This window comes from Vanellus vanellus (assembly GCF_965231255.1).
Source record: "Vanellus vanellus genome assembly, chromosome: 4".
Classification (NCBI taxonomy): domain Eukaryota; kingdom Metazoa; phylum Chordata; class Aves; order Charadriiformes; family Charadriidae; genus Vanellus; species Vanellus vanellus.
Window position 1 is genome coordinate 42,810,149 of NC_138909.1, and position 19,316 is coordinate 42,829,464.

General features: G+C 36.1%; 1 protein-coding gene across 1 annotated transcript in view; it reads right to left on the minus strand.

The window, feature by feature from the left end:
* Positions 1 to 721: 721 nt before the first annotated feature.
* Positions 722 to 19,316, minus strand: part of NEK1 (NIMA related kinase 1) — a 50,257-nt gene continuing 31,662 nt past the window's right edge. Inside the window, exons 21-34 of the mRNA XM_082482894.1 lie at positions 19,154 to 19,249; positions 18,447 to 18,620; positions 16,542 to 16,607; positions 16,220 to 16,454; positions 15,153 to 15,305; positions 13,220 to 13,408; positions 12,602 to 12,725; positions 12,299 to 12,381; positions 11,442 to 11,659; positions 8,711 to 8,865; positions 7,593 to 7,804; positions 5,302 to 5,435; positions 4,878 to 5,010; positions 722 to 2,365 (exon numbers count right to left, since the gene is read on the minus strand). Coding sequence (XP_082339020.1) covers positions 2,352 to 2,365; positions 4,878 to 5,010; positions 5,302 to 5,435; positions 7,593 to 7,804; positions 8,711 to 8,865; positions 11,442 to 11,659; positions 12,299 to 12,381; positions 12,602 to 12,725; positions 13,220 to 13,408; positions 15,153 to 15,305; positions 16,220 to 16,454; positions 16,542 to 16,607; positions 18,447 to 18,620; positions 19,154 to 19,249 — 1,986 coding nt within the window. The 3' untranslated portion in view covers positions 722 to 2,351. The remainder of the gene's footprint in view (positions 2,366 to 4,877; positions 5,011 to 5,301; positions 5,436 to 7,592; positions 7,805 to 8,710; positions 8,866 to 11,441; positions 11,660 to 12,298; positions 12,382 to 12,601; positions 12,726 to 13,219; positions 13,409 to 15,152; positions 15,306 to 16,219; positions 16,455 to 16,541; positions 16,608 to 18,446; positions 18,621 to 19,153; positions 19,250 to 19,316) is intronic.

Genomic DNA, 19,316 nt, shown 5'->3' on the forward strand with positions numbered 1-19,316 from the left:
TCACACTGTCCTTCATGTCATTACAGTGTACATTAACTGGGGATTTAAAGTCTCTCTGCTAAAGAAATACTTTTATCTGAAACTTATTTACTGTGTCAATTTTAAATTAGCTCTTGAGGGATTTCAAGGATATCCAGTATCGGTTGGCAGGTTTGAAGATTATTCTTGAAAAGCTGTGCACAATCTATGCATATTTTTCAAATCATTAATTGATAAAGAGCTCTATGTCTGTAAAGCTTGAAGGCTGCAGATTATGTCCATTTCTCTTCCCGGAAGCACGCCAGCACACTGCATAAGAAATGAAGACTGTCAGTGACATGATTTCAACTTAAAAAGAATTAAACACCTCCACCTCTTAACTTCAGTAAGACTGTATCACCTTGAGAAAATTCAAAACCATAAAGCGCAGAATATACCAGTCGGTGTATTTTATTCTTTCCATATGGTTAATGTATATTCTTTTAAATCTAAAGGTTTTGGGTCCTCCCTTCCCTCAAGAGGTGAGCAAGGTATGATTTGAAAAGCAAACCTGAAAATGGAAAATAATGCAGACTCATTCTTCAATAAAGTCTTTAGAGTGTATTTGCTAAATGTCATCGATGATGCTTATAAGGATCATCTCTCTGAACAGATTATTCAGCAGTGAAAAGTGGAAGAGAAGCCTAGTGAAAAGGCCCAACATTTATTGTGGGAAGTAAAAAAAAAAAGTAAGGGGAATAAGAGAAGCAGCATAGGACAGAACCAGCACTGTTCCCAACAGTGATCAGACTTTCTCATCAGATTAAGCAAAAGGTGTTTATCAAGTAAATAAGGATATAAAAAAATTAACATAAAGGCATTTATGATTATTAACTTTATTCTCATTGTAGATTCCGGGGATACAACTGAAATAGAATAAGTTTGGTCTACCCTTAAGAATTGGATGTGTTTTAAAAAAATTAACTTTTCAGTGGGCAAAACTTTAATAACACCACCATTAAACAATTATACAAAAAATCATGTACATATTTTGACAGTTCTAAATAATACATATATATACTTGATTTTACTTTGTGGAAGAGTAACTTTTGCCAGTTTTAGATTGTGACTGGCTGTAGCTGAAAAAAAAAAGAAAATTAGCTATTTTTCTCCAATAGAGCAGCTGGAAATTTGACAGTATATCAGATTCGTAACAAGAGACTTACTGTATGTGTAAGCCAATAAAGCCATTCTGAGATGACTGGAAAACAGCAGCATACCTAGTGTCTGTCCTGCATAGTACTGCTTTCACAGACGGAACAAGGAAACATGGGTCAGAAAACCTGTTTTTTCTTTTGGGGTGGTGGAAATCAAGCTACAAAACATGAGCCAAAAGATGAGAAATATTACATAGCACTTGTGCCTGCAATATTTCATTTTCCCCCATGGCTGCTGGAGCCATGAGTGTAACTGTAAGAATTTAAAAACAACTGGGAAAAAAAAAAAAAAAAAAAAAAAAAAAATCACTCCTTTCATTGACCAGATTACAAAATTCAAAAGAACTAAATACTTGGGATTTTGGGAAGGGGTTGAGGAAGAAAAATATTGGGGAAAAGTATTCTAGCTCCAAATGAGTTTTACACTGTCAAAAAACCCCAGACATTTCAATGATGACTGAAGTAGCAGTTTGCCTCGATTTCGGAACACCATTAAGATGTTTCAGATGACACTGGTTAAAAATTGACAGAAGCCTTCAGTTTCAAATGCAATTTTTTTTTCTTTTATTAAGAAAAAAGTGAAATACTCAAACTGGACCACTAGATTAAGATGCTATTAAAACACAACCACAAGGGTCAATAAAAATGAAGTAATTTCTTTATGTAGGTGGAAAGAGAAGCTACTTGAAGCACGTAAAAGAATAGCTAGATGTGGGTACTTCCACAACACAGTTATGCTCCCAGTCGCTTAACCGTACATGTCAACTGCTGATATGGCAGAAATTCTGTTTTAAATTATAGGTCTCAGTTTTGTATCAGAATATCTAGATATTTCTTTCTGTATTTCTTTTGGAATTTGAAAGATTAGAGGGTTGGGGGGGATGTTTTGTTGTTGTTTTGGGTTGGGGGTTTTTGTTGTTGTTTGTTTTTTGATTTTTTTTTTAATTTTGGGCATCTAATATTTAATGAACACATATGCAAGTACACATAGGAGAAGTGTATAGGTATCTCAGTTTTAAAAGGCATGGTTTTCTTCTTTTTCATACAATCAACATTCTTTTTCGAAGTCTTGCTTCTCTTGCCCCATATTACATTCTCCACTACAATTTGTTATTCAGCTGTGCAGACTTCAAACTTCGATATGTAGTACAGCATTAAGGGATTTCCTGAGTCAGTTTATTCATCGTTATCTGTAAAAAGCAGGAGAAGGGGAAAGACAGGGTGAAGAGGAGCAACAGCCACACACAGTCAAGCTGGGGTTACAAAACAAACTAGAAACCACAACTTAGTAAGCAATAATACAAGAATTCACTAAGTCAGTCACCGATGAGGTAACCATTATCAAAACTGTCTTGAAAGCACTATGTGTACAGATACTGAACAACATGTCCTCTTTCTTGGATTAGTGAATTTAAGATAGTTTCATCTCAAGAGGCCTGATGCAGTCAGAACAATCCTCTTAAAAGGCAATACAGACTTATTTTTCTAATTTTTCTTAGTTGAAGAGTATAAAATCTTCGAGACAGAAGCTCATAAACATGCTTCTGCTGACTGTCACTTGTCCTCTCTTCACCTTTATTAGCACAGGATTTTTTAAGTGTCTGAAATTTAAAGAACTACTTTAAATGTAGTACTTTAGTCATAAAGTACATAAAGAACTACATGTACTTCAAATGTCTGAAATGTAAAGAAAAAGTAGTTCTTTACATTTTTGTATGCTACCACAGATTTGTAAAATACAGAATTAGAGCTGAAGCTATTGAAAATAGCCACTTGTTAATCAGCATTTTGCAAGATGAAAGTCAGCTCATTTTAATAGGATTCACCCAGACAACAGCTTCCAATTTGTATGCCAACATTTCAGCAAATTGTCATTTAAGCCTTTTAGTACATGTTTTAAATACCCTTAAGGAAAAGTGGCAAGGAAAAGAAACCAGTAACACTAGAGTTGCCATTTTCTTCTATATTGCCAGTCGTTTAGATACTTGAGAAGTGAACTACTACAATATATCTTTCCAATTCTATTGCTAAACCAATAAATTGTGGTTGAAAAAATATTTTTCAGACACTTTTCTGTCATTCTTCTATAACACAGCATGAAAACAACATGGTCCTGGTTATTCTTACTGAGTAGTTCTATATCAGTAGCAAAGAAAAATTTGGAAAAATGTAATTTGTATCAGATTTTTTTTATAATTATTATGTTTTTAAAACTAGTTTTTAAGACTTCCGCCCTGTAAAAGAAATAAGCAATTGTAAAAGCAATAAGCTTTTAAGTGATTTAAGTAACTTAGGCCTTGTTAGATTTTTTTTTATATATCTTTCGAGAATAATCATAGAGTGGTTGAAGAACAGATGTAATTGTATAAAGTTGATTAATAGAATGCAGGTGCTTAAAGACAATATGACCACTGAGCTACAACTTCAGAAGAGGAACCGGAATGGAACGATAAGAGTCAGCTGAAAATTAATGAACTTTTGGAACTACTGAAGAATGAAGAACTAGGAGACTTTAAAGAAAACACTAAGAGCTTGCCAGACAGAAATAACAATTATGTAACATTGTGTAGAATCATATATATATAAGATTTATTTTGTTAGCCATGGGCCACTCACTGAGGTGATGGCCCAACTCTGAGTTGTTAATAAAGCAAATCTAGAGGTACCCACAGTCTGGTGAAATTTTTTAACACCCCCCAAGCATTTATGTATAAAAAACATAGAAAGCTGTAATCTTATTTGACCCTCTAGTCACTGCTATTGCAACACGTTTGTAAAAGAATTTAAAAGATGCAGAAAGTAGACGTTGGTTAATATGCATTAGAATATTTTTTCAAAATTGAAATACATTAAACAGTGATCATTGCACACATTTCTAAAGCAAATATATAATGCTTCTGATTCCTATAAAAATAATTGAGACTTTAGATTTGCTTTTTTTTCTTTCCAGTAAAGCCTTTCATCATTAGATATCTAAAATTACATAGCTACAGTTAAATTTTTGACATGAAAGAAAAAGCCCAACTTCTCATTGATACTAGTCTGTGTGGTATTTCATAGAGTGACTCTCAAAGATCTAGAAACCATCTGTCTGCCTAGTAATCTGCATAAACTAGGCAGGGCTCCCAAGCAAGATAAATTCTCTTCACGTATTACTGAGCCATCTGAAAACTAGGATGAATGGTACCTCCACATCAAGTTCTTCTGAAAAATTACAATTGAGGATAAAGGGCCACATGAAATTTTCTTTCCAGAAAAGCAGTGATACTGCAACCCATTAAAAGTTTTAGAAAGAACAACATTATTTTAGCTAAAATTCATTAATTCTTAAGATAAAATTGGTTTCAATTCTGAAAGTTTTATTCTAGACTTCCACCTTCCCAATCTGCATAACTGTTTTACAGACATTAAATAATTATACCGCACCTTTCATAAGACAGCTATTGTTACAATTGACTGTATATGTGCAAAACTGTTAAATCAGAGTGGTCAGCATGCTTAGTCCAAGTTTGCCACGTTTTGTTGCAGAAATAAAAATACCCTTTATGTTTCAATTTGTATTCAATTTTCAATTTGTATTTTCAATTTAGCCAATCAATATAGCAAAGCACAGACATGTTTTTAAAGTATATTAGAACTTATTGTATATGCCCAAGAAAGAACATAAGAGAAGCCATAATTGCCAGGATACAGCGAGATTACCTTCTTGGTAGGCTCCGTCTGCCATTACTAGGTGAAGTATTTTGGCATACAGGTGTTTGTGTTCATTTCCAAGAATAGTCTGAACTATGGTTGAACAAATATCAATATTTTCATCTTCATCTTCATGTATAGCCTGGGAGAAAGGACAATCCATGTTGCCAAAATTAAAATGGGTATAGAATTAAATAATACAAGTTTATTAAATTTATTTAATTCACAGTTAAACCCCAAAGTTTTCCTCTTTAATCCACCAACATGGTGTTTTCTCTGTTAATATTTTAGCGTGTCGAAACACAGTAAGAGACTAAAGAAATAAGCATTGATTCCAGTCACACAATGCAATTAGTTACTGGCACAGTAAACAGCCCTAGGTACATTTATCTTGTTTCTTAAAATATTTTCCACTTGAGGCTATTCCACAAACCTTTATTTTCTCATAAACTTCAATGAATTTATCAAAGCCTATTTCCTGCTCCAGGTTATATCTCAACTCTTCCAAATGGCTGAAGATACTATCACATTCTTCACATTCACTGGCAATCTCTCCATCACTATTATCTATAAAGAGAGAAAACAACAGTAAAACCCCCTCAGTTTTCCTACATTCTTACTGTTGTTTCCATGTCCCTAAACTTGATATCCACACAGACCTCTAAACATAATGAAAGTGGGTAATTTCAGGAACACAAGATGATGTTGGCAGATGTTCTGAACAACCTGTAAGGAAACAGGAACAGTCCCTTTCTTGACAGCAAAGAAATTCTGAATCCCAAATGGGAAGCATCTAGCTATCTCCTCTAAAACCCCACTCAGATAGTTAGCCGTAAGGATATTTGTACTGAAGGAAAATAAGGTATGGTGTGAAAGCAGACTTTTATTTACCAAAGCAAAGTTAGTAGGTCAAGTTCCACATAACCATTCCACATAATTCTGAGGTGGAACTGATGCAGAGTTCAGTGGCTGTCGCACGCTAGGGAAAAGAGCTCCTTAATGAAGTAGCTGTCTTCTACCAGAAAATAAGGAGATGTATATTAAGAATCAGTTATGCAATTTCTGCACTGAGATGCATCTTGTTCTTGTTGAGCAAGTCTAGAATACTGTAGCTACAAAGTTCTTTATTCTTTTATGAGTGCATCTCCTTTGCGTTAGCAAATTCAGTATGCCAATTGCTGCAATAAGATATGTAAGAAGTCAAGATGATTTTGTTTATAGGCTACACAAACCTTACAAATAGGTTTGTAACAGTCAAACATTAGGTAAGTTTACCAAAGAAAAGGATCTATTTAACAATACAAGATAGGATCCCTATGTAAAATACAAACTGCTTTTGCCTAGGAAAAATACTTTCCTAAATAAGCACTTGAATTATGAAAGAACTCATCTACCCAGAGAAAACATGGACAGCTTTTTAGGTTTCAGAGCTTATATTATCAAATCTTTAAAAAAACCCAAACCATAGTATTGCCTTGTAGGTCGCAGACTTCGTGAGTTAGTATTAAAACTCTACTTTGAATCCCTATGTGCGACTAGCGTAAGGTATAATCCTGACCAAATCATATCCCTGATTCAAGTATCAATGGTTATATCAATAAGAAATTATTATTGAAATAAAAAGAAAACTCGTATTGGGTTAAAAACACATTAGATGACTCCAAATCCTATACTTAACTTCTGGATCTCAGATAGATTTGGTTTCAAGTTCTGTCTGTTGCCCTGAGCTTTGAAGGCCTTACTCCCACCCCCACCAATGAAACCTGCAATTCTTCTGAAATATCATGAATCGAGAAGGTGGGACACTGACACCAAATGCTGTAATGTTTGCAACAACAAAAGAATCACAGAAACAGATAGCATTGCATGTTATTAGTGTGTAACATTAGCATTGTCAAAAAATAAAAGAAAATGGTATTACCCAAGTTTATTTTACCTTAAAATACTTTTGTATTATATAGAAGATATCTTACAGGAAGATATCTTACAGGAATATTTACAGATTTTTCAATTTGTCTAAAATGGTCTTCAATAAACCAAAATTACACAAAAGCTGTATTTCAGATTACTTACTGATTTTATAAGTCTTTTTTTTTATTCCTGTATTTCTAAACACTCTTTATTTTACAGCAGTAGTAAAATACTTATATTTCAACCAGAATTTAAACAACAGAACTGATACTTGAGGACACTACTGTGTATAGCTTATGCAAAATGCTAAAAGCAGTAATAAATTTTTCTGTCTCATTTTAGTTCGACTGCATTAATAGTTATTTTGGGGTAAGGACAAGGTTAACAATTTCATGTTCTTTTTGACTGCCTGTTAAATTACTTAATTGTAATGTAAGTTGAATCCCAGATACTCCAGTCATCTCAATTGTCACTTCTTTTTCACTCTTACATTGCAGTCATGAATTATTCAAAACACATGATGTGCACAGTCTTTGATCTTCCTTGAAGACAAGCTTTAGACAACTAAGAAAAAGTGACTTATAATCACTTCCTAACAAACAGCTAACATTTAATATGCAACATTGAATGTTGCTGAGATGTTGACAACATTCAGGAAGTCTAAATATTATCTGATTTTTTTAAACTTCTGTATAAAAACTATTAATTAGAGTTTTATTTCATTATAAGTATAAAATGGAAAAACATTATTCTGTGTTTGAATTGTTAAAAATCAATAAATAACTTATGAAACAGGTATAATAGAAATTATACCTGACTGCCATTCTTCATTAAGTGCACTTTCACTGCTGGGGTTATTTTCATCGCCTTCCTCCAGCTCTGTACCATTTGTTATGCATCCGACAACATTAGCCTTTAAAGTAGACTCCTCCTCTTCACTGAATTCCTCACTAGGCTGCTCCCTAAGCAATTGTTCCATTGAGGCCCGGAGTTCCTGCAAATCTGTATCTGCCTCCCCAAACATACTAAAAGAAAATGATATAAAGGTTATATAATGAATACTTTACAAGACAAACCCGGTAAGAAGAGCTCATTTCTTTTATTAAGCCAACAAACTGGAAAACCAATGTAGCTGGAGGAAAAAAAAAAAGAAAAAAAAAAAAAAAGAGACAAATATTTGCATCCTCGGTCCAACATGATTACAGCACTGATACCACTGTATCATGCAAGACACGGAGAATAAAGATTAGCTAAACAGACATCAGACCATTTTGTAGAAAGATGATGATAGGTCCTCTATACATCCTCCTATATCTTAATTAGTAAGATAATTTCAAAATCTTTGTACTCGCGCACTATTATAGAACCCAGGCAAGTATAACGTTCCCAATCCAGACTGAAGTGTGACTGGAGCAAAAAGAGATCTAGATTTTATCAAAACAGATACAGCAGATGACTATCCTTGCAGGCTACCCAAGCTGCAGGGAACAGTCAAGAGCTAGGGTCAAATTTTGAAGCCCCTGAAAGTATTTGGGGGTCCTGAAGGACATTCCAATACAACAGTAGAGAAGACAGATGAGTGAGATTCCCAGAACATACGAAGAAAAGAAATATAAGAAATCTTTATTTCTAGAAGAGTGGTAGACATCAACTTTGATCTGCTGCAGGGGAATGCAAGGCACAGAAGTCAGACAGAACAGCATCTTGGATGGACTTTGGAAAGGAAATTCAGAAAGCTATTGTAAGCACTACATCCCGTTAGCTTCTCAATTCTCTGGAACAAGACTCAAGTAAACATTGATTCAATACAAGATTTAAAATTTGGGTAAAAACCCCATGCTGGTATACTGTGTATAATTTTTAGTGTCTAACCAAAAATATTTTTGATCTAAGATGCCTGTTGAAATACTAGATAAACTTGATACACTCACATATCCTCAGAATCAGAGGGTCCTTCTTTGGCTTGCTCATCTTCTGTATCATCTATTTCAATATTATGCTGATGCTGCACATCTGCTACACTGGGAACATCAACTAAAGTTCTGTACAGTTTGTGAAGATCCGGGAGCGAACATGTTCTCAACATCTGCAAAGGTAATAGAAAGCCTCTTTGGTAACAATACTAAAGGCAGTCTGAGTTTACAAAATACTTTAAAATGAGATTTATTTTTTTTTTGTCCTCTTTCATTTGAGGGTCAATTTCAAAATAATGAAGTGTCTAGCACAGATACTTTAATTGTTAAAAATGTGACATCTTGAATTTTGCTTCTCAGCTATGAGGAAAGCATTCATTACAGTGATTGAAAAGCTTTAAGAACATCAACTGACATACAGATTCTAGTTTTGTGCAGATTTGTTTGTTACCTTAACATCTATCTAAGGAAGCAGAATGTTGCAGTAGATAGATAATATATATATGCAATCTTTTACAAGGTACGTATGACAATCACTTACAACTTCGAACCATTTTAAGTAGCGATAAAGGAATATTTTTTAAAATGACATTTTATTATTTCTCTAGGTTGGTCACTGAAAACAATGACTTTTGTTATGGTATATTTCAAGGCAGCTCCATAGTATTAGAAAGAAGATCATTACAAGTAGTATTAGAAGTTCAAATTACAACAGTAATTTGTTGCAATGGAAATAAAGCAAGATGGAACCAAAATACCCATTTGCTCAGTAATCTACCAGATCTCTCTTAAGAAATCTAAAAATCCCCCAAAATTACTAAATATTCACCATAGTATTAATAAAACAAGAAACAAAACCTAAACCGCACAAAGAAGTTTTACCAATAAGCCTCACTTTCCTCCAGCATAGCTCTGAATACATGCATGTTCAGTGTTTGCTCCTAATGAACGCCCCTAAATTTTAATGAAATAAATAGTTCCTCAGCTGCAATTTATATCAGCACAGTATATTCATATACATGCTCAAATATCAAACCCCTCTCAGCACACAGCCAGAATATTATTGCCAAAAGAATAACCACTCTTTTTGACCACTACTACCAAAGCAAAGGAACAATTAGAAGACTGACTACCCCATCATTTGAAAGCTTCCAGGTATTTTGAAAAATGATTCTTTTCCAATTAGCCTGCTTCTGTTAGCATACAGACCTGTCTACACATAGGATGCTAACTCTGTCTGCCCTGCTGCCTGCTAAGGGTTTCCTTAGTTTCTGGGTACGAGCTGCAGCAGAGCTGTATTTGGGACATTCCAGAAAGTTACATTTGCAGATACGGCAAAGAAGTACCAAACTTCCTCTTGTTGCAACCAAATGAGGAAAGGGAATTTTTTTGCTTTCTTTCAAGTCTACTGCAGCAGTAACATCAACACATCCGTTGCCTTTCTCCAATTCTCCGCTATTACATAGAGCTCATCTGGTACTGCATTAACAATTCTGTGACAACCATGGCCAAAACGCATGCCAAATATGCAGTAACAAGCAACATACTGAAGCAGTTCATATTGATACACTGAAGAACTTAATTATAAAGCATATCCGTTACTCTCTAAATCTGATAAGGGTACAGAGAACATTCATCTCCCCTCCACTAATAAGTTAGCTTTTCTGTAATTATCTTCCAACTACCAGATAAAAGCTTCATAAACTAGGGAAGTTAAAGACAGACTAACTTTTGAGGAATCAAAATCAGAGTCATGAATACGTTTATGTGAATATATGGATCTTTGAAAACAGATACAAGCCTGTAAAGAAGTCTTATTTTTCCAAAGATGCAAACAGCACTATCCCTGATATTATGCTAGCAATACATCAACCAATAGATATTATCCAATATTCAGTTATTCAAGTACTGCAACTTCTTTCAAGCACTCGCAAAAAAGGCTGGGAGTCAAAAGAAGCAGCGTTCTTTCTTATCTGGCATTGCACCACCCAGCAAATCCTTTACTACATACTGATTGAATGCAACGCAGGTGTGCAAGTTTCCAGAGATCCCTTGCCACCATTCTTCCTCCAGAAAGCAGCTCTTTTACACACTTTGGAACCCATGCAAGTATTACATGTAGTTTAAAGAAGTCTGTTTCATCTAGTAGTTCCATAACTACTCAAAGTATTTTGAATTCATATTAAAACCACATTCCACCATCCTATGCTCATTTCACAGATTGTGAGTTGCCACTCAGCCCTGGTCAGGACATGCCTTCAAGGAAGCAGTTAGCTCCATTAACTCTCTTCAGTCTTCCTGCTTCACAGCCAGAACCTGTGCTAGTTGGGTAAATCCTACAGGAAAAAGACCCAATCACCTTGTTTCCAGAAATTACAAGACACCTTTGCTCATCTGTTCGATGTTTATGATGGCAGCGGTAAGTCTGAAAAACTGCAAGAGGGAGAAAGCAGATAGGGGAAGTTAAGAATCTCCTTGTGAACTCCCTGTTATGTCTCAGAGAAGTGGGGGCATTCCTTCACAAACACCTAGACACAAAATGAATGGTGAAACCCACAACTCTCAACACTGCCCGAGTCCTGCTGACACAATGAATGCAGGGCAGACCTGGCTAGACAAATACAAGCACCTACTGAAACAGTTATTTTCATATTGAGAACAGAGGGCATAAGTGTATTACTACTATAGAAATATAAGGTTTTTTTTTTTTTGGTTTTTTTTTTGGTTTTTTTTTTTTTTTTAAACTTGCCTTAGGGTCATTTGCATCAAACCGCCCTGTAGAAAGTCCAACCAACAACGAATTTTGGCCTTTATTTTTTGCTGGTGATATGGAACGTGACCGAGGTGTGAAAGGATCTTCCTGTGAAGATTGAGCTGACAGAACTGGTGAGGCTGTTGGAATGGCTGGGGTCTGTGCTACCCTCTGGAATAATGGTTCAGGTTGCAGACAGTCACTGGAACAAGTTTCTGATGTGGCAGAAGTAAGTCTGTTAAAAATCTAAATAGATTAAAACCCCCAAGCTCTTAAGCAAAAGGTAACTAAATTCAGTAAAACTAATTTCTGTCGTACAATTAAAGCACTGTAAGAGTATTAAAATATCTTTGGATTATTTTAGTAAATACATTATAATGTGAAATTCTCCCATTTTAACTTTTTGAGAATATAACTATAGCCTATTCTGTCCTCATGCCTTCTAGTTTCTTGTTATCTAGTCCATGCCTTAAATAATGCTGTCACCCATTTTCATCTATTGCTTCTTGCCTTATACTAGATTTCTTCAAAGCTACCTAAACATAATTTGCCCAAGCACTGGCAAAAAAAAAAAAAAAAAAAACCTCGTTTGCTTAATCTACACATAAATAGATGCAATAGCATCACCAATGATACTTGACAGTCTTGCTGATGTATTTTCTATTCTACTGTAAAACATGCAGACCTTCTGAAGTTACTTCAAAGACCTCCAAGAGCAAGCAATTCTTCCATGCAATAAAGATAAAAGATTATCATTAGCTTGCTCTTTGGGGGTTAGTGAAGAAGTGAGAAGGGATGGCCCAAGTACTCTGCACTGCCAGCTACAATAAACAAAACAAGAGAATTCAACTGACCTTCTGGAGCTTCCTTTTGTGGTTGAACCTTGTCAAGCGCTACTTTCTCAGAAGCTGCCTCATTTCTTCTGTCATGTTGTGCCCTATTATAAAATACCACATCCAGGGGAAACACCATGTAAAAATAGTCATTATTCTACTGAAAAAAATCCTCAGCCATTAAGTGCAGTAAAACTCGCACAGCAAACAAGCAATGAAGCTTTAGCTAAGCTTACCATTTTCACTGATGTATTTAAATCCTAACTCAGTTAAACCTAGTTGTTTGAACTTGAGAGAGAGGGATCAGAAGAAGAGAGTACTTACTTATCTTCCTTCTCTTTTACCCATACTTCATTAACAGCGATGGGAAATTCCTTACTTTCCTCACGCTGGTGCTTTTTACCTTCTTCTGTTTCTTCCAACATCTCTGCTTCCAAATCATCAGGCTCTAAAATTAATAGAGTCATATACCTCATTAAAAATGAATCACAACCAAACAAAAATACAGGAGAGACTATACAACTTAAGATTACACTTAAATCCTTCAGTTTTAATAGTTTTCTGCATTTTGCAGAAGCAACTGAAGTTTTGTAACCCCAGAGCTAGAAGTTTGTTTCTGATACAAGAAAAGTGTCTTAAAGCTCCAAACAACTACATCTTCTAAAAACTTCAGTAACATTGACCCAGATATCAGCAGGGTCCTGGTATCGCACAGTGGAAGAGATTCTAGCACAATTGATGGGGAGGAATAAAACAAAAACCTCAACATCAACAACAAAGTTGAAGCACTTTAGAATCCCACTTGTATTCTAGAGAATTTTCTATAAGCACACAAAAAAGGTGCACATTGCTTATGGGAAGATATAAAAGTATACAGGATCACTACTTCCCTCTTAAATTGGAAAACAAATTGTAATTAGAATTACCAATGACATTACTTACCATCCAGCATAACAGGTTTGCTCTGCACCTGGGTAGGTCCAGCTCTTTGAGATTCTTCTGGCATAGTCACATCAGACTCTGTGATACCAACTGGTACTGAAGACTGTGCTCCAACAGTAGGAAGAGCTTTCTCGTTCTTCTCTTTTACAATTACGGACTGATGATCTCCTTCAAGAGGTTCTGCAGTACCTAACACAAAATTATTCTATTACTTAAACAGTGCTTTGACACACTTTGATAATACAATGTGACTACAAGGTGAGTTGAGAAATTTTGTTTCTGTAAAGGAAAATAGAATACAAAAGTTTGCATGCTTTTACTATAACTATTAGGAAGAGGAAAGACAGAATATTAAAATTTGAATTTTACTTTCTACATTACTTGACCCACTTTGTGGATGAGGGAAAGGCTGTGGATGTTGCCAACCTGGGCCTTAGTAAAGCCTTGGACACTGTTTCCCACTGCATTCTCCTAGAGAAACTGGCCACTCGTGGCTTGGACGGGCGTACACTTTGCTGGGTAAAAACCGGCTGGATGGCCAAGCCCAAAGAATTGTGCTGGATGGAGTTAAATCCAGTTGGCAGCTGCCAACAAGTGATGTTCTCCAGGACTCAGTATTGGGGCCACTTCTGTTTAATACCTTTACCAATGATGACACCAAGTTGGGTGGGCGTGTTGATCTGCTTGAGGGTAGGAAGGCTCTACAGAGGGATCTGGACAGGCGGGATTGATATGCCTAGGCCAATGGTATGAGGTTCAACAAGGCCAAGTGCCGGGTCCTGAACTTGGATCACAACAACCCCATGCAGCACTACAGGCTTGGGGAAGAGCGGCTGGAAAGCTGCCCAGCAGAAAAGGACCTGGGGGTGTTGGTTGACAACTGGCTGAATATGAGCCAGCAGTCTGCCAAGGCAGCCAAGTAGCATCCTGGCTTGTATTAGAAACAGTGTGGCCATCAGGACTGGGGAAGTGATTGTCCCCCTGTAGTTGGCACTGGTGAGGCCACACCTTGAATACTGTGTTCAGTTTTGGGCCCCTCACTACAAGAAAGATATTGAGGTGTTGGAACATGTCCAGAGAAGGGCTACAAAGCTGGTAAGGGGTCTGGAGGACAAGTCAGGTGAGGAGTGGCTGAGGGAACTAGGGTTGTTTAGCCTGGAGAAAAGGAAGCTTGGGGAGACCTTATCGCTCTCTACAAGTACCTGAAAGGAGGTTGTAGCAAGGTGGGTGTTGGTAACAACTGATGGGACAAGAGAAAACGGCCTCAGGTTGCACCAGGGGAGATTTAGATTGGATATTAGGAAAAAAGAAACGGTTGAGTCACCATCCCTGGAGGTAGTTAAGACACATGTAGGTGGGACATGGTTTAGTAACAGACTTGGCAGCACTAGGTTAACAGTGTGACTTGATGATCTTAGAGGTCTTTTCCAACCTAAACAATTCTATGATTTTATGATTATCACTAGTACAAGTTTATACTTGGGGTAAACATAAGTCCTTTTGTCCCTGGAAAGAACATAAAGCAGGAGCTGACCAGAAAAAAAATCCACTGATATAGTAAGTCACATGCTAACAAGAAGGTTATAGGACATATGTAATACAATATTCAGTTGATGACGTCCTTTTAAAAACCAGACTTGTTTCTATCAATAAGCAAAGTCCAAGACTTTTCAACAAAACAAAGACCCTTCCCTTTCAGCACGTTCTTCTTAATTTCTTACCAATTCACTGAGTTTGAAATATTTTGGTGTCTTCCAGTATCTGCTTATGTTGACATTTAGAACATTTAGAACGAGGCAACGCCCAGAACTGGAAAGCAAGAGTGAGGATAGAATATGCTTTTATGACTTCAGACTGGTTTTTAGTAGACAAATTGGCAATCTGGTACATCCAGCACTTGCAGTGCAGATAATTAATTACCAGCTATGCTTACCATTTATTACATCTAGATCCTCAAGTAGGTCAGTTTGCAGCTGCAACTCTGCTTCTCCTAGGATCTTCAGGACTGAATCAGTAGGGCTTTTGCCCCAGACTTTCCTGTGGGGTTCACCAATATCTAATTTAATTACTTCCCCCAGAGTTTGTCCTGTTGGAACACAAATACAAATATAGAAACTTATAGAAAGTGAACAAAGGTTTCTGATTTCTAAATAATGAACAAAAAACCTCCACAAAACTAAAAATTAGAAAGCCAGACTCATGCCACCTCACCCCAAGTCAGACAGCTTAAAGACTGTCCTCAAAAGTCTAAAGTTTTTCTTCTGCCAACTCCATTTAACAACAGGAGTTATTCAGTGCCAGTTAACATCTGCAACTTAATAGCACCAGGAGATCTTTTCAGCAATTCAGGCACTCCAAAAGAAAACAGTATGATAAGTGTTTAAAACTGGCATGAGGTGGTCTTAACTTTACCTGAAATGGGAAACTAGAAAGTCTGTTGTCCTGATATCCTTTGACATTTGTTTCTGTTATTTCTCCCTCCAAGGAAAACAGAGGATATAAAGCAACAAAAGAAGAACACAGCAAAAGAAGTTTCTTGATCTTCCAACATCCTAGCCATGTAAAGCTACTATGCTATGAAGTAAATTTATCACATTCTCCATGACTATTTATTTCTACAGCGTGAAACAGAGCATTAATAGGCACACTGAAACCAGAAAAAGGGTCTTCCACCCAAAAGACCAGACAAGGCAGAGAGAAAATTTGCAAAGACAGGCTTGATTTAAAAAAAAAAAAAAAAGCTAAGATTGATGAAGGGCACAATAGAAGTAACAGATAAATTGTGAAAACCTTCAGTTTTTATTGTTCTACTGATTAATTACTCAGCCTGCGCCTCATTCCTTATCCCAGAGAACACATAACCACCTATTTTTTAGAAACAGATGACATGCAACTCATAACAAGACAACAATAATGAGTACTTGCTTTATAAAAAACAGACACTACGTATGGTAAACTGGTTTACTAATATCACGGTAACAAAGAAAAAAAAGTACTTACGGTCTGTTCCGGAGAGAGAATCTTCCATCGATAACTGAGCTAGAGGAACAATCAACTCAGATGCCCCAGATTCCCATTTTTTGCGATCTCCTAGAACTGGATGGTCACCTTCTTGTTGTTCCTTACCACCTTCAGACTCAACCGATTCAGAGATATTTTTACACTCCTTTTTTCCTTTCTCATCTTCTTGAGCTTTAAGATTTTGATTTAATCTTCTCAGTATTTCTCGTTTACTCTGAAATAAGGGCCAACATATATCACTCAAAATAGTACTTAAAAAGGAAAAGAAAACAAAAATCAAACTGAATACAATTTTACATACTTGCATTGCAAAATCTGTCTTTTTTACTTCCTCCTCAGCTTCCTGGACAGCAGTTACATTTTCATCCTTGTAGTCCAAGCAGCATGAAATACAATGTAGAAGAATATGTCAGAAAAAAATAATCTTGAGAATATTAATAGATGTAATAGCGAAAAATCACCTCAAAAGCCTTTTCATTGACAACTGCAGATAAACTGAGACAGAATGTATGATACTTCTGTTTTTATGGGGCTTCCCAAAGATAGAATTTCAAGGGCAGCTTCAGTCTTTGATTCATTCACTATCTGGAAGTTGTGAGCAAATGAATCTGACTCAGTTTAAGTAGACAGGTGAAAGTTCAGAGCATGAAACATGAGACAAAGCTAGGTACGACCTCTACAGCAAAATGCAACCAAACTCCAATGCTAGAAACAATTCTATAAAGGAACAAAAAAGTGGCAAGGACAGAGTCAGGGAGCACCTGTAAAGAAAAGCAGAAGGAAGAAGAGACGACTTTAATGATTACAGTATATACAACGTCAAGTCGGTAAAGAATAAGAAAACAGTAATTCCTCAATATCTGAAAACATATCATAACACCTGACGAGATTAAGATGATTGAGACTAGGTGGATGCACAATTACACTAAACTAAGGCAAGTATTCCCTTATGTGGTGCATTTTTAAGGAAAACACAGAATCACAGAATGGTCAGGAAGGGACCTCTGGAGATCATCTAGTCCAACCGCCCCATCAGAACATTCTGCATTGTTCTTAATCTGCCTCAATTATGGGAGCAATGAAATTTCAGCTATTGCATAAAACCTACCAGGCTTCCAAAAGCAGCTTCATTTCGAGAGCATATTTACTCTTCAAAATTGTAAACCAGTAAATATGTAAAATAATAAAACTAAAAATTGAAGGCAAAAATGTACAAGACTTGTCTTCTCCAGTTGCTCTGTGTGCAAATTTTTAGTCAGTTATAGCCACCATCTTGCATTACCATAAGACAAACTATCCACAGGGAAAAAATGTGCTAACGATTTAAGTATCTGTCAAAACATGATTCGCTATCAACTGACATCTTTCCAGCTATCAACTGGCATCTTTCAGTGTATTACATTTTATATACAGTATTTAGCACTAAGTCTCACTATGTTCCCATAGTCATAGCCTCCAGGTTCTATATAGCATATAATCCCACACTACACTGAAATCTAGGAATAGGTTAGGTAAAAACCCAAAAGTTAGCATTCAAATTAACACAGATTGTGTTAAAAACCCAACGTACAAGTGAGTGTTTGTACAATTTCAGTTTCACAGTTATTACTTAAATCAAATGGTGATAGTTGAGGTAAATGTGTAGGCATTTACAATATCAGGACCCCAGATCACAGAAAATAAGAGACTGGGAAGTCTCTAATACTGTTTTAGACAACAAGAGACACTATCAGATTAAAGTCTCAAACTTTATATTCTGTGTTATAATCAGCACATACTTTCAAACTCACTGAAAACAAGGATTAATATAAAAGTCCTATCATTCAAAATTTATTATCTCACCTCCACCAGGTTAAAAACTCCTCAACTCCCCTCTTCAAGAGGATGATGAAAATGCTGGTTAGTTGATATCTTCTTCCACTAATCATGACTGCATTGAAATTGCACTGTGGGGTGCATTTTTTCACAAATAAGCCATTTTGTTCAAAACTGACTGAATTTGGATTTCAGTGTACATATGTATTTCAACAGCTTTCAAGTTTTGGGTTCTTTTTACATTTTTTTCTTCTTTCCCCAATTAGAAGCAACAAGTACCCTTAATGATTTTTTTTTTCTACCTAATCACACATTCATTTAAAAATTATTTTTCAAATCAGTTTGGGTTTTTCCCCCATTAATTTTACCCTCTTAGCAAAAAAGTACCTACCACACCCACTTCCTTCAAAGCAGAAGTCATGGAGATAACTGGTGTACCAGGCTTCACTGGAAGTTGTGGCTTAGGAAGAGCCGCTCCAAGCTCTTGTAGTCCATGCACAGGACTCTGTTCTGTAGCTCCCACATGAAAAGGCACATTAGGATTCTTTACTCCTTTTGCTATCAGCTGTATAGATTCAATTAGAAAATGAAAATCAATAAGTTAACTTCAAGACTTTGCACATTAAACACAGTATCATCAAATAGGCTCATGGAAACCTTAAAAAAGGACAATAATACCCCACATTTTCATACAAAAGAAAACTGCCAACTGCACACGAGAATGATTTCAAGTTTATCTGTTTCACAACAACCTGGTTTTCGTAGCAATGTTTTACCAGTTGGACTTCTCACTCCACAGCACACAGAAGCAAAAGAAGATTAAGTACACTTTCGTAAATTACAGATCATTAATAAAATGCTTAAGGTAATCTTAATGATTCTTAGGGTTGATGTTATTAAATCCTTGAACCAAATTATTCATTCAAGTATGCCCAAGATTAGGCTTCTAATGAGGGAATTGTGACCGACAGACGCTCTCCTCAGTTTCAGAAGACAAACTAACTATCTAAGCTTGAAAAATCACAGTATAAGATTTTAGTTACACAAAGGTATGGCACTACATACTTTGACTGCGTGTAATAAGATTTATTTTCTTACATGTTCTTCCCAGGCTCTCTTCTCTCTTTCGTATGCTTCCTTTCTCTTTCGCTCTAACTGTTCTTTCAGAACTGCAGCTCGAGCGTTTGCTTGGGCCTGTAATAAACAAACAAGCAAAAAAAGACCAACTTAAAATCATAAAAAGCATTAGTATCCCATTCCA